This window comes from Gavia stellata, chromosome Z (assembly GCF_030936135.1).
Source record: "Gavia stellata isolate bGavSte3 chromosome Z, bGavSte3.hap2, whole genome shotgun sequence".
NCBI lineage: Eukaryota > Metazoa > Chordata > Aves > Gaviiformes > Gaviidae > Gavia > Gavia stellata.
Window position 1 is genome coordinate 10,643,020 of NC_082637.1, and position 12,874 is coordinate 10,655,893.

General features: G+C 43.6%; 1 protein-coding gene across 1 annotated transcript in view; it reads left to right on the forward strand.

Annotated features, from left to right (window-relative positions):
* The window catches only part of DNAI1 (dynein axonemal intermediate chain 1), a 152,231-nt gene that overhangs the window by 66,606 nt on the left and 72,751 nt on the right, over positions 1-12,874 (forward strand). The window contains exon 13 of the mRNA XM_059833404.1: positions 1,527-1,774. Within this exon, the coding sequence (XP_059689387.1) occupies positions 1,527-1,774 (248 nt within the window). The remainder of the gene's footprint in view (positions 1-1,526; positions 1,775-12,874) is intronic.

The window sequence follows — 12,874 nt, forward strand, 5'->3', positions numbered from 1 at the left end:
CTCAACTTAATACCAGCTCAGTGACATTACTTGGCTAAGAACAAAACCAATTCTGTGAATTCAAAAGACAGGGCAAATCTCTGATGGAGAAAGCAAGTTCACTTCCTTTTCAGCTAGAATTCTAGGAAGAAGCTTCCCCCTCTTCCAAAAAAATATGTTAAAAGTATTATTTTGGTTCAGATATTTTTAAATTAATGCCAGTATTGGAATCTCACCTCTCTGCAAAGTAAGGAAGCCATTTCCCCTGCCTGGCCTCAATGTATAGCGACACCTGTGAAAATAGAATTTTTCCACAATCCAAATACAAAGCAGCAGTAATAGTTTTGTTGATGTGTAACGTTTCTTTACTGGTTCTTTGAATGCTCTCTGTGTGGCCCCGATAAATTTGAGGTAAGCAATGTCTGTACCTGCATGCTGATTTGGGATCAGCTTGCCACCGGGGATGGTTCTCTGAAGTTAGTGTTATCACTGGGGTACACATTTACCAAGTCCTTACCCTGCAGGCTGGTCAAAATGTTAAGAAAGGTAGGAAGCACTTTTAAAAGGAGATGACTTCTGAAAATAGGACGTATAGTGGGTACTTGAAGCACAGAAAGCAGTAAATTTGTTTCCCATGTACTGTGTGCCCAACAGCATTTGACAGTGAGAAAAAGCATTTGGAGAGATGGCTGGGATAGTCTCAGAGAGAGCATTGTTTTCATAGATTAGGAAAGCTCCTTCTTTGCTTCCGGAGAGCTTATCTACATCAACAGCTTTTCTTCCCTTTAAAAGAATTTGGAAATTGTTTTTTAGATGAGCAAAAAACCTGAGAATTGCAGAGACAGTCAGGACATGATTTAAAAAAAACACAAAAGGAAGATGGTCCTCTTGAGAATAGGGAGAGCTAATTTCAGGCAGTGCCAAGGAAAGGTGAAAGTAAATAGAAAAGAAAATGGAAAGTCTTGGCAAAAAAAAGAGCCTCTGTGCCAAGCAAGTAGGAGATGCTGGACATAAGCAGAAAATAAAGTTGTAGTGACTTGTGCATTCTACAGTTATGTGTAATAGCAGTGGATATGATGCTTTACAGATACTTCAGTGAAATGCTTTTCTTTGAAGAAGCAGTGAAGGCTGTAATATCAAATATTGCCAATACAGAAATTGAAATGCCGCTATCCTTGGTTCAGCCTGCACGTCTGCAATGTTAGTGAAATCCTAGCCCAAAGAAAGAAGTGTCCACAAGATTCTTTTTTCCTCTGCACTTTTCCTCCAAGACTTCTCAAGTCTCTCTCCTAGAAAAAAACTGCCAAAATAGTAGTTTTTCTGCATAAGCACATTGTCCCCATGTCCTGGGGGTGACATATCAATGGAGGAAAGGATGTTCAGATGTAGGCATGTCAACATGACCATTTGGCCTTGTGACTGATGTCCTTCCCACATGACTTTGCATTCAGGTTGGTTTTAGGCATAGGTGAATGCTGCCAGATTGTATGTCTCAATAGCAGAGGATCTTGGAAACTGATTTAACAGCAAAGCTCCTCCTTGTTTAGATGACTTCATGAAGCAGGGCCAGGGCATGCTCCTGCTCTACACCATGAAGAACCCGTCCTTCCCAGAGTATGTGTTCAGCAGTGAGAGTGGCATCATGTGCCTGGACTTCCATAATGACCACCCCTACCTCGTGGCAGTGGGCTTCTATGATGGCAACGTGGCCATCTACAACCTGAAGAAGGCAACCTCTCAGCCCAGCCACAAGAGCAGTCCTAAGTCAGGAAAGCACACAGAGCCAGTGTGGCAGGTAAGGGTGCTTTTCCTTTCCTCTAACTGAGCTTTTAATTGGGCTGAGTTTGGGCACAGAAAAGTGCTGTATGGGGAAAGGTGTTGGTTTAATACGTGCGTTAAGGATTGATTATGAAGTTGTATTTCAAGCTAATTTTGAAATATGCAGAAAAGCAAAGCAATTGCATGAATCCTTTGTCCTCAACAGAAACTACACATGTGAGCAAAAGTTTTCTATAAACAATGATTTCTTCGTAGTTTTCATTATTATAAATTAATTCTGTTTGGGGAGGAACTGATCTCCTCTGTATATACCAGCATGCAATGCTATTTATGTTCCAAATACAAAATCACAGGGCAGAAAGTGACGAGCAGCTTGTGAAACGTGTGTATCAGCCCTAAAAGAGAACTTTGTTGGGTGCAATAAACTCAGAGGCAGCTGCCTGTGGAATTGGCTGCCACTGGGATTCAAGACACACTACCTTGTAGTTGACCTTGAAATATTCTAGTGAATTAAGAATTGTGATGTGCAGGTTATGCTCTTAAAGCAATGCCACTCTGGCATCTGTCACAAAGAGTCACCAGATGGATGATATTGTGAAGGACTGGGATGAATATGTTGCTACACACAGCTAACTTTATAGCTATGTCTACAATGTAATCTGAGTTAAGATTGGAGCACTGGAAAGTATATGTGCTTCTGATCTCATTTATAGCAGTAAATGTCTGTCAGCACATATTTCAGCATGGTCTGTATGAGCCTGTTGAGGTGCAGGTCTGTGTATTTGGTTTGCCAGCCTGGGCTACAGGTGTTGCTGCCATTAACTATTGCTGTCACCCGATTTAGGCTGCCTAATACAGTCATATGTCTAGGCACACTGTCAATGTTCCTTGTACTTTGGCACATGCCATGCATGGATTGTATCCCAGCTATGGCTCCTTGTTATTGCATCTTCCAATAAAAGTCCGAGAAATCAAAGGATCCTGATGGGACTGCAGATGAATGTGGAATATGTCAAGAGTAAGACTGGTGCTTGCTATAAACAGAGAGGTTATGCAAATGTAACATTTCAGAGAAGACCTGAATTCTATATTTGCTACTTCTCTGTCCAAAGCTTTTCCTCTAGCAAATATTTTTAGCTCTTCTTGCAGGTTAACGTGGTACCCCAGCCATGGGTTATTATCATAATACAATGTGTCAGGCACACACACGCACACAGGCAGAGAACTCCAAGCTTCTCCCACTGCCATTTAGGCTTCCAGTAAAAAAAGCCTGACAAAATATTAAGTCCTATGTGCAGTTTTTCATGGCCATGCTATGGGAGGCTAACAGTCGTTACTGCACACTATAGCTGCCAGAATCCCAGATCATTTGTGCCCCAGATGATATTGGGAAGGACAGAGTATGCGTAAGGGGTGTTATTAGTGACCTCATCCCTACAGACCAGAAGCAGGTATGTTCAGCAGTAGAAGCAGTCTGTATGGCATTTTTAGAGGTAGGTTTATGTGTACCACTTGGCAGCAGTGTGGCTCAGAGGTGAAAAAAATCATTCGGCACTCTAGGGAGATAGCTCTGAAAAGGAGAGAAACTACCTCATGGATACGGGTAGATGTAGGTGTGGGTAGCCTCTAGTTTCTGCTTCTTTGTTTTCTTTCCAAAGGTTGAGTGTTGAGAATCATTATTCTTGGTTTTCTTCTGCAATGAAGTACCGATATTTTTAGTAAACTTTACAGTTTTTGACTTGCTACAAAACTATTGAGCAAGGGTAGTAATAAAGTGATTGCACAGCAATCAGGAGAAGAGCTTGTACCTCTGTTGGGAAGATCTGAACTGTAGAAATTTGTCAATGTCAGCCAAAAGGTTTAGAAAAGGTTTTCTCTCCATTTGATGGGAGGAGAATGGACATGAAGGACTATCTGTTAGGTTGAGACACTGGATTGTTATTCCTTATTCAGCATTAAATGGTTCTAGAAAGTGATGCCTTGTTTCTCATATTTAGTTTAAAGATGCTCTATTCTCCCCCACCAGTTCCTCAAGGAGTCTGAAGGCTGGTCTTTGTCTAGACCACCCTGTGCAGTCCTCACTTTTGTTGAGACTGCAAGCCCATGACTTTGAAGACCAATTAGAAAAGTAACAAAGTTCTCCCTAACAATTAGGAGCCTTTGTTCTCTGGACTGCCTGGCTCCTTCCTTTTGAAACAATACAGCCCTTTCACAATGAGAGCAAAATGGGAAGCAAGTAAAGCAGGCTGACAGCTCTTTTTTTTGTGCCGTTTCACCTTCAATGACTTAGTAATATCTCAGTAAGTTTGTGTAAAACAAAGCTGATGTAACATAGCCCATTATTAAGAGCAAAATAGAATAATATAAATTTTCTAATTCTGTTATCTAAGACTTTGTCTGCCTGATACAGCCCTCCATATTTTTAAAGAGCTTAGCAATGGCTTCTTATAGATTTGTCAATTGTCTTCCATGTATTAAGTGCTACTGCATTGTAAATAATGGAAAATTCTGACTTGTTTTAAATTACACACTTCTAATTCCTTACTACCAATTGTTTAAGATCCAAAGCCAGAAAGGAATAAACACATACATAGGCATGTGAATGTACATGCATGCAGTGCAATGTGGCTAATACACCACCAAAACTTTAAGTCTTACAGGAACATAGAACTAGAAATGGTCTCCCAGGTCGGTGAATTCAGGCCTCTGCCTTTGGCTGCGAACATCAGCTTGAAAGGAGCCAGCTCCTGGGAAACCTGTCATGTTCTGCTAGGCAAAAGCCTATGTGGAGTTAAGCTAAACCTCACTTTAATCAAAATAATGCTCCAAATAATCAGCAAAATTCTCACACTCCCATCATCTCCAGCACCGAGTATTCCTAGAAAGCAAGTCCCTGGACAGGGTATCTGTTTGAGCCAGTGGCTCAGTCCCAGGGCTTGGCTCTGAGTGTTAATGAGGGTGGCCAAAATGGGACAACTTGACTAGATTTTGGCACCCAGATCCCACAAGAGCAGTCTCCTCTGGGGAGAAGTGGCACCTTGCTGGGAAGGGTCTCTCAGCATCGAGCCTCTCCCTTTGCCAGCCTTTGAGTTTTGTTCTTACTTTCTCCCTTCTTTTTTAAAAAGATGATGATGAGCATTTATTTACAACTGAGAAAAGTGCTTTTTTTCTTACCTTTCTTCACTGGGATATGCTAAATATTTCAGGCTTGAAGCATTTGGAAGCTGGAGCAGTTCAGAAACAGGGATTGATAACTGAAATTATCTGCTGTGTCAATGTTTGTTTCTGCTCTTCAATCTCCCTCCTAAAATACATCTTATTCAACAGATTGTTTCTACTGTGTGCTTCTAGTTCACATTCACATCAAACAAAAAGGATGTTATTTCTGCTTGCTGCTGGGACTAGTACAGAGCCAATTCCAACTGCTGCAGAGGGTTGGAAATATTTTTCTTTTACTTGCTCACCATCAGGATTACTGACTAAATTCCCACTACAGAGTGTTGACCCTAAGATCTGCAACGTGAACATTTTTTTGGCTGTGCTTAGAGCGAATCTCAGCTGTGGCAGGCTTGCCTATGTGCACAATGTGGTTTGGAATTGCTATGGAGAGATCACTGGTTAGAAAAGCAAGTTCGTTCATTGTTAGTTTACTGAAGCTGATCTGGCCTCCCTGAGTACCTGATACCATGGAGCTGCAGACGGCATCCTGAAAGAATTCTTTTCTGCCTTATATTCGTGCATGGGAGGAGAAAGGGCTGGCCACTGCTTGCTAATTCTTCACCAAATGCCGTTCAGGTTAAATGTGACGCTCCTGGTTAGAATAAAAAGGACAAGGCAGGACAGTAATAGTCTGCAAACTGCCAAAAGAAACTAGAGGGAGTGTCAGCTTGTGGAATAGATTCGCAGTAGAACTTGTGGAAGTCCCATCTCAAATGTAAACCAGATAAAACGCACCTGAGACTTGCTTGCTGGAGTTTGCTGCATAATTGTGTGATCACTTCTCCATCTCTACTTTCTATGTTCTAATCTAAGTCCTTAAATAAGTCTACACTAAATCTTAGCAGTTCATGAAGCCACCCCAGACTCACTGAGGTCTTGTTTTGCTGGTGGAAGTAAATGAGTTCTGTTACAGAACCCCTTTAAAGTCAGCATGACCTGCTGTTCTCCACCCCACTCTGTGCTGCTGGGCAGAGCTCCACAAAAAAAAGGCCTTTCCAGGAAGCTGATTGTATTCACTGCACTTAGGAGAAGAAAAAGCGTTTTATTCATAATCCACTGTCACACCAGCACATTGTTTTGTTGCTGATGACAGGCAGTCTCCTAAATCTGTCATCTGCAGTCAGACAAACAGATTTTGCAGCTTGCATTGCCTCTGAGATGTTACTGCTTCACATAATATTTTGTTCCTTCGGCTTCAGGCAAACAAAGAGTTTGATGCAAAGGAAGTAAAAGAAAAAGAAAAGACAGAAGGTTGCTATCAAGGTCAGAATAAAGATCAGCTGTCTCAGAACAGGCTAAACATCCTTCCCGTTGCCTTTACTGCTGAGGAGCACAAAATAGGTGTTTGCTGGGGGTAGTTCAGTGATAAAACCACATTCAACTCTGTGAGGATACTGTTCACAGAATCACAGAATCACTAAGGTTGGAAAAGACCTGTAAGATCATGAAGTCCAACCATTACAAAAAAAAAAAAAAAACCCCAAAAAACTACCCACACACCAACACACACCACCCACACCACACAGCACCATGCCCATCAAGCCACGTCCCACAATGTCACATCCACACGCTCCTTGAATACCTCCAGGGAGGGTGACTCCACCACCTCCCTGGGCAGTCTATTCCACTGTGTTACCACTCTCTCAGTAAAGAACTTTTTCCTAATATCCAGTCTGAATCTCCCCTGGTACAACTTGAGGCCATTTCCTCTAGTCCTGTCGCTAGTCACTTGGGAGAAGAGACCAACACCCACCTCTCTGCAACCCCCATTCAGGTGATTGTAGAGAGCGATGAGGTCTCCCCTCAGCCTCCTCTTCTCCAGGCTAAACAACCCCAGTTCCCTCAGCCGCTCCTCATCAGACTTGTGCTCCAGACCCCTCACCAGCTTCGTCGCCCTTCTCTGGACACACTCCAGCACCTCAATGTCCTTCTTGTAGTGAGGGACCCAAAACTGAACACAGTATTCGAGGTGCGGCCTCACCAGAGCCGAGTACAGGGGCACAATCACCTCCCTACTCCTGCTGCCACACTATTTCTGATACAGGCCAGGATGCCGTTGGCCTTCTTGGCCACCTGGGCACACTGCTGGCTCGTATTCAGCCGGCTGTCGACCAGCACCCCCAGGTCCTTTTCTGTGGGGCAGCTTTCCAGCCACTCGTCCCCAAGCCTGTAGCGTTGCCTGGGGTTGTTGTGACCCAAGTGCAGGACCCAGCACTTGGCCTTGTTGAACTTCATCCGGTTGGCCTGGGCCCATCCATCCAGCCTGTCCAGATCCCTCTGCAGAGCCTTCCTACCCTCCAGCAGATCAACACTCCCTCCCAACTTGGTGTCATCTGCATCTCCACCTGTTGGGGGATAACTCTAGAGGAGAAACAGAAATTTGGAGAAAAAAGGAGCAACAGAGGAAATTTGGAGCAACAGAGACCTGAAATCAAGGAGGCTGGACCAGAGACAGGGATGAGGAGCTGGCAAGTGGGAAAATGTAGCCTGAAGAGATAATAGAGCAGAAACCTGATGGTGAAGATCATTAAGCCCCAAATCTCTAGGGTAACACAAGTAAACTGCATCTCTCATACTCAGTCAGTGCAATGTCTGCACAGAGGACCTTATTCTCCAACCCCAGTTTTCTCCTACTTTTTTCTTGCTACCATCTCTGCCTTCCATACCTGGCCCAATATGAACAGGGCAAAAAGTCTAATTAAACTCTGATGTCCCAGGAGTAAAGGAGGCCACTGTATCCTCACCAGAGAGGTCACTTCAGTCATTCAGCACATGCACATAATTACAGAGGAGTGGGATGAGCATCCATAGGCCAGCTAGGATGCATTTGGGGTCCAGATACCTCAATCTGTCAGAGATGTCCTTGTTAGAGCAGTCCTTAGCTACAATCCTGCTCCTGACACTGAACTCTGAGTCCAGTGACAAGCTCTTGCAGCAGCAGCCGCGCGGGTCTGTCGAGGACCTGACATTGCAGTCCTCGCTGCAGCACCATGAGGCATTTAGTGGCTGATGGACATCTGTCATGTGTTTGCTCCCTTGTCCTCTCCTGGAGGGAAGTGTGGGCAGGAAGGGCTGTGCTTGGGAAGGGTTGCCATATGCTTGCTGCAGAAAACAGAATCACGGTCAGCAGCTTTCTGTCCTTAGTCCTTAGTCGCTGTGAGAGCTCACTGCAGAGTCACAGCCCTGCTGGAGGAAATCCTGTCTCCCATGCAGTCAAGTTTCATCGGTTTTTGGAAGGGCTTTGCTGAGCCACAGAAGTCCATCCAGAAACTTTGGGATCATTCAGGCATGGTGGAGGTGGCGCAAAGTGCAGGACACTGCTGTGGCAAAAATGCTGGATAAAATCTTTTGCAGCATGTTTGTACCTAGTTCAAAACCTTTTGGACACTTTTTGAGCCACTTTAAGGTTAGGCAAGGTAAATGTCCAAATGCTTCTTCCTAAGTATCTTTGACAATAATGAACAAAATCCCTGATCTTTTAACTTCAATGCTGTATTTTTTGAGATGGTATCAGATTGCGCCTTCTGGAGATTCAGTTTCTTTAGCTGGTTATTTTTAAATTGTGCCTTGGGTATGGATTCTTGTGGGTTAGAAATTCTCTTGCAAAGCATCCCTTGCAGATCATGTAACGTTTGTCTGAAAAGGAGTTTTTTCTGCTTTGATGCTGCTTTTCCCTCTGTACTTCATACAGATGCTGAAGTTACTTTCTGCCTTCTGCTCTCACTGCTGCTTGCTAAATAGATTCTTTTCTAGTGCTGTATTGTTCTTCTCCCTCCTCTTCCTTTTACTTAAGATTCAAACCATCTTATTGTGGGTTTTCAGGTTGTTTATTTCTTTTCTAGTGTTTGCAAGCAAAGTGTAAGTAATTTTCTTTGCCTTTTAGTTGTAGTTGTAGGTGCTAGTTAGTGGAGAAAACGTCACTTATAAAATTTAAGAGTCCCTGAAGGCCTTGGGATGTTGGAAAATGTTAGCCTGAAGTTTAAAAGGGCAGAGAAGTTGTTATGCATTGGTTTGGTTGCTTAGATCTTTGAATCCTGTTCTACTGATTTACAGCAGTCACAAAAGTTAACTAAATATAATAGGAATCAGGAAACTATGTTGGGGCTTAGTGGAAAAAATTTATTTCTTTGCTGGCCTATGAAATATTACTGCTGATTGCTGGATCTTCAAAATAGGTGTAGAAAGAGTATGGACCAGAAGGAACTGATGCAGCCTGTGAAACAACAGAGTGCTTCTCTGAAGAGGATGAAATAGAGATAAAAGAGTGATAAGGGCAGAGCTGGAGGCAAGATGGGCCGGGACGGTGCAAGCAAGGTCACACAGATACACAGTGAGATGTGGGGAGCCGGGGCTGGCCACAGCTCCCACCCTTCTCCCACGCCTGGTGCTACAGTGAGCTGCCTCAGCTCGGTGCAGTATCCGGGACCCTTAGCACCTAGCAGACCCCGAGGCCGGCTCTCCCCGTCCCTGCTGCAAGTCTGCTCAATCCTGTGATGAAGGGAACCTTCTGTCAGGCACATTACAGATGCTGTCTCTGATTTAGCAGCATCAGACAGCTTGGGGATTTGGATGCGAGCCTGCCTGCCGTGTGTGTCTACTTTCCCTGCACACAGAGTGCGGAACTTCATATTTTGTCTGTAAATTGGAAATCCTGCTCGGTGGGCATGGTCAGAATTGAAACCAAGAGCTGTGAATTGCAATTGGTTAAATATGCCTGAGCTTTGCGGGCCTCTGGCACCCATTGCTCAGTTACATGCTGTGTCTGACATGGGAACACGGCCAGTGGAGGGACAAACAGGTGAGAGTCTAATGTCTGGTTCCTTGCTCCTCAGCTGTTAACGTACCAGCCTAATAAATATAGTGGGAAGTGCTGTGAGGGGAATAAGCAAACAGATTCCTGGTGAAACGCTGTGCAAAGCAGAGCATCCGAATCCCAGCAGGAAGAAAACAAACTGAACGTAGGGCCAGCTTTATCCAGTGCTATTTATAACTGAGCTTTGCTTCCTCCAGATAAATCTGTGTCTCTGAAGTGCAAGTGATGCACAAGCCCCAGGCTGGGCCTTTGCCTTGCACTGGTGGCACCCCCATGGCTGTGCTCTCTGCTCAGCTTGGTGCTGAGTCCTTCCTAGTATCACCAAATGTGCTCTTTGGTAGGAGAGGTTTTGCCACCCTTTTTCTGCACCCGAAATTGGTGGGTGATGTGTGAACACACTGATGCGGTGGGCCTCATTCTTTGCTCCAGTCTGCTGATCTTGAACTCTTGAGTCCATTGGTGTTCAAGATATGGTGCCTGGGGGTGTGAATCCCAGGAAGATGCCATCAAGGTGGAGGGCACTTGGTCTAGCTGTGGGAGAGAAGTGATTTTCAGAAGAGGAATGTTTACGGGACTAAATATGACATGGGACTTTATTTTACAGTGTGTCCTCATTGCTGGTGAACACATCTAACTGTTTTCCCTTGGCTATCAGGAAGTTTTCAAGGACTTTGGAGGAGAAAACCCCAGGAAGGCTTGTAGTAAAGCTTGCAAGTAGCCATATGCTGCTAGAGTGAGAGAAGGCATTTGTAAATTTTTTTAGATGGGAAGTTCCTGCTATTGCCTGTAGCAGGAGCAATCTCTTCCACTGGATAAGCCTGATATTTGCTGATACCCATGAATAAAGCCATCACCCATGAGGGAGGTGACTGATGGCCTGTGGTCAAGGGCTGCACCAGGAGCACCCAGGTATTGCTGTGCTGTGTCTTCTGTTTCAGGATGTTTTGAGATGTGTTTTGTTGTCATAGCAGTAGGCTGAAGAGTTCTCCCTCCTGGATCCTTGCTTGGTGAGATATGGTCCTGCCCAGCTGGCTGCCTTGGATGCTGCCTAACTTCTTTGTAGATGAAGCAGCTGCCTTCATTTCCACACCTATCTACTGTTACCAAGCCTGTCAGCCACACCGACTCTCTTAACCAGCATGTTTATTATCAAGAAAGCTGTATTACACCAAAAGGCAATAGGTGAAGTCAGGAGACATCTGAGTAAATCCCTACTTCTGCTTCAGATAGGATGGCAGAGAGTACCTTAGATCAGAGTTGCTTATGAAAGATGCAAGAAGGAAGCCCAAACTGACTGGAATGCATTGGGATCTTTGAATGTCTTGCCATTCATCAGCTGTCTAAACCATTTCCTCTCTAATGCAAACAGTACAGCCGAGTATTTAAATATTACTGGCTCACCTTTAGGAAGAGTTAGTCCTTGCAGAATTTATCACTTTAATGGCTTCTGTCATGGGGGCAAGTTTGCTTCCTAAGCACATTGAGTTGATCCATTCTGTCTTGTTGCATGATTTTACAGTAAAACATCAACAAATTTTTCTACAAAGGACAGAATAGCACTGAGAACCCTCCTTCACTTAGCAGCTCCCTTATCTGCAGATTACTGTCATAGCTGAAACATTTGCATTTAAAAGAAAACAGAGATTTTAAGATAGGAACATTTTTCAATGAATTTATTTTTAAGTTTTTACATATATATATGTAAATCAAAGTAATTTTTGTTTATATCTCTCCATCAGCTTTTACTCACGCTCAAAAGACTTGACTGCTATACAAAGCAGTCTCATCTATTGCAGTGAATGAAGCAGTCACAGTGCGGTTGAATGTGACATGCAGTAAGCTCATGAAACGTGAGACTGAATTTAAAATCAGACTGAACCTTCCTTTCTGGAACTAGGGAACTCTTCGTGAATAACAGAAACGAGAACTGGCAGAGGCCTTGAGAATGTCCTCTTCTTCCCATCATGCCATCACAGATGTTGCGATACCATTCCTGCTGTGCTTTCTTCAAAATGAGATTGAGCAGACTAGCTGTCTTCACCAGTACTGACAGACTGGAGTCGTTACCTACTATGCCTTACATGGTACACACCTCTTAACGCATGTGAAAAGGAATTCTGTAATTGCCCCACCTCCCCAGCAGTATCATTTTGCTGATTCCTGCACCAGCCTCTGATCCTTTTCTGCAATACTGCCACTTAGCCAGAAGTTCCCTGATTTCTACTTGTTTATATGCTTTCCTCTTCCTGTCTGTGTCCCTCTGGACTTGTCTTTATCACATTTTACCTTATTGCTTTCAGACTATGTCTCCAGTTTGTCAAGATAACTTTGAGTCCTGATCCTAACAGAATCCTCTGTCTCTAAACTGTTTCATCTGCAAATATTCTGTGTATTTTGCAATCCACTATGAAACTTAGTAATGAAAATATTGAATAGAACTGGACCCAGGACAGTCCCTTGTGGGAACCATCTAAAGATGTTCTCCCAAGTGGTCAGGAAGTCACTGATTATAACTCTTGAAAATTCGTTTTTCAATCATTCATCCAGTTCATAGTAATTCCATCTAGACCTTATTTTCTTAGCTTGCTTCTGAAAACATCACAGGGAGTATGCCAAAAAGCCTTGCAAAATTAAAGGTAAATCACATCTACTCCTTCCCTCTAATCCTTTAGACCCATTACCCCGCCAAGGAAGGAAATAAATTTTGTTTGACAAGATCTTTGCTTGACAAGCCCATATTTACTGTTTCTTATCTTCTTATCCTGAACATATGTAAGGATGACTTAATAGTTTGTTCCAGCTCTCAAAGTTCAACGTTAGGCTGACTGGTCCACAGTCCTTTAACCTATCCTTCAAAACAGGTTTTGTTTTGGGTTTTCTGGGGACATTTTTGCCCTATTCCTATCCTCCAGGACCTCTCCTGTCTTCTAGTTTTCATAGATAATTGCTAATGATTCAGAGATTGCTTCAGCTGCTCCCTTAAGCACCCTAGGCTGAATTTCATCAGGCCATACAGAATTGGATATATCTGTTTTATCTCAACATTCTGGTCTGTGCTCCTTAGAGTTGATTTTGTTAGATGTC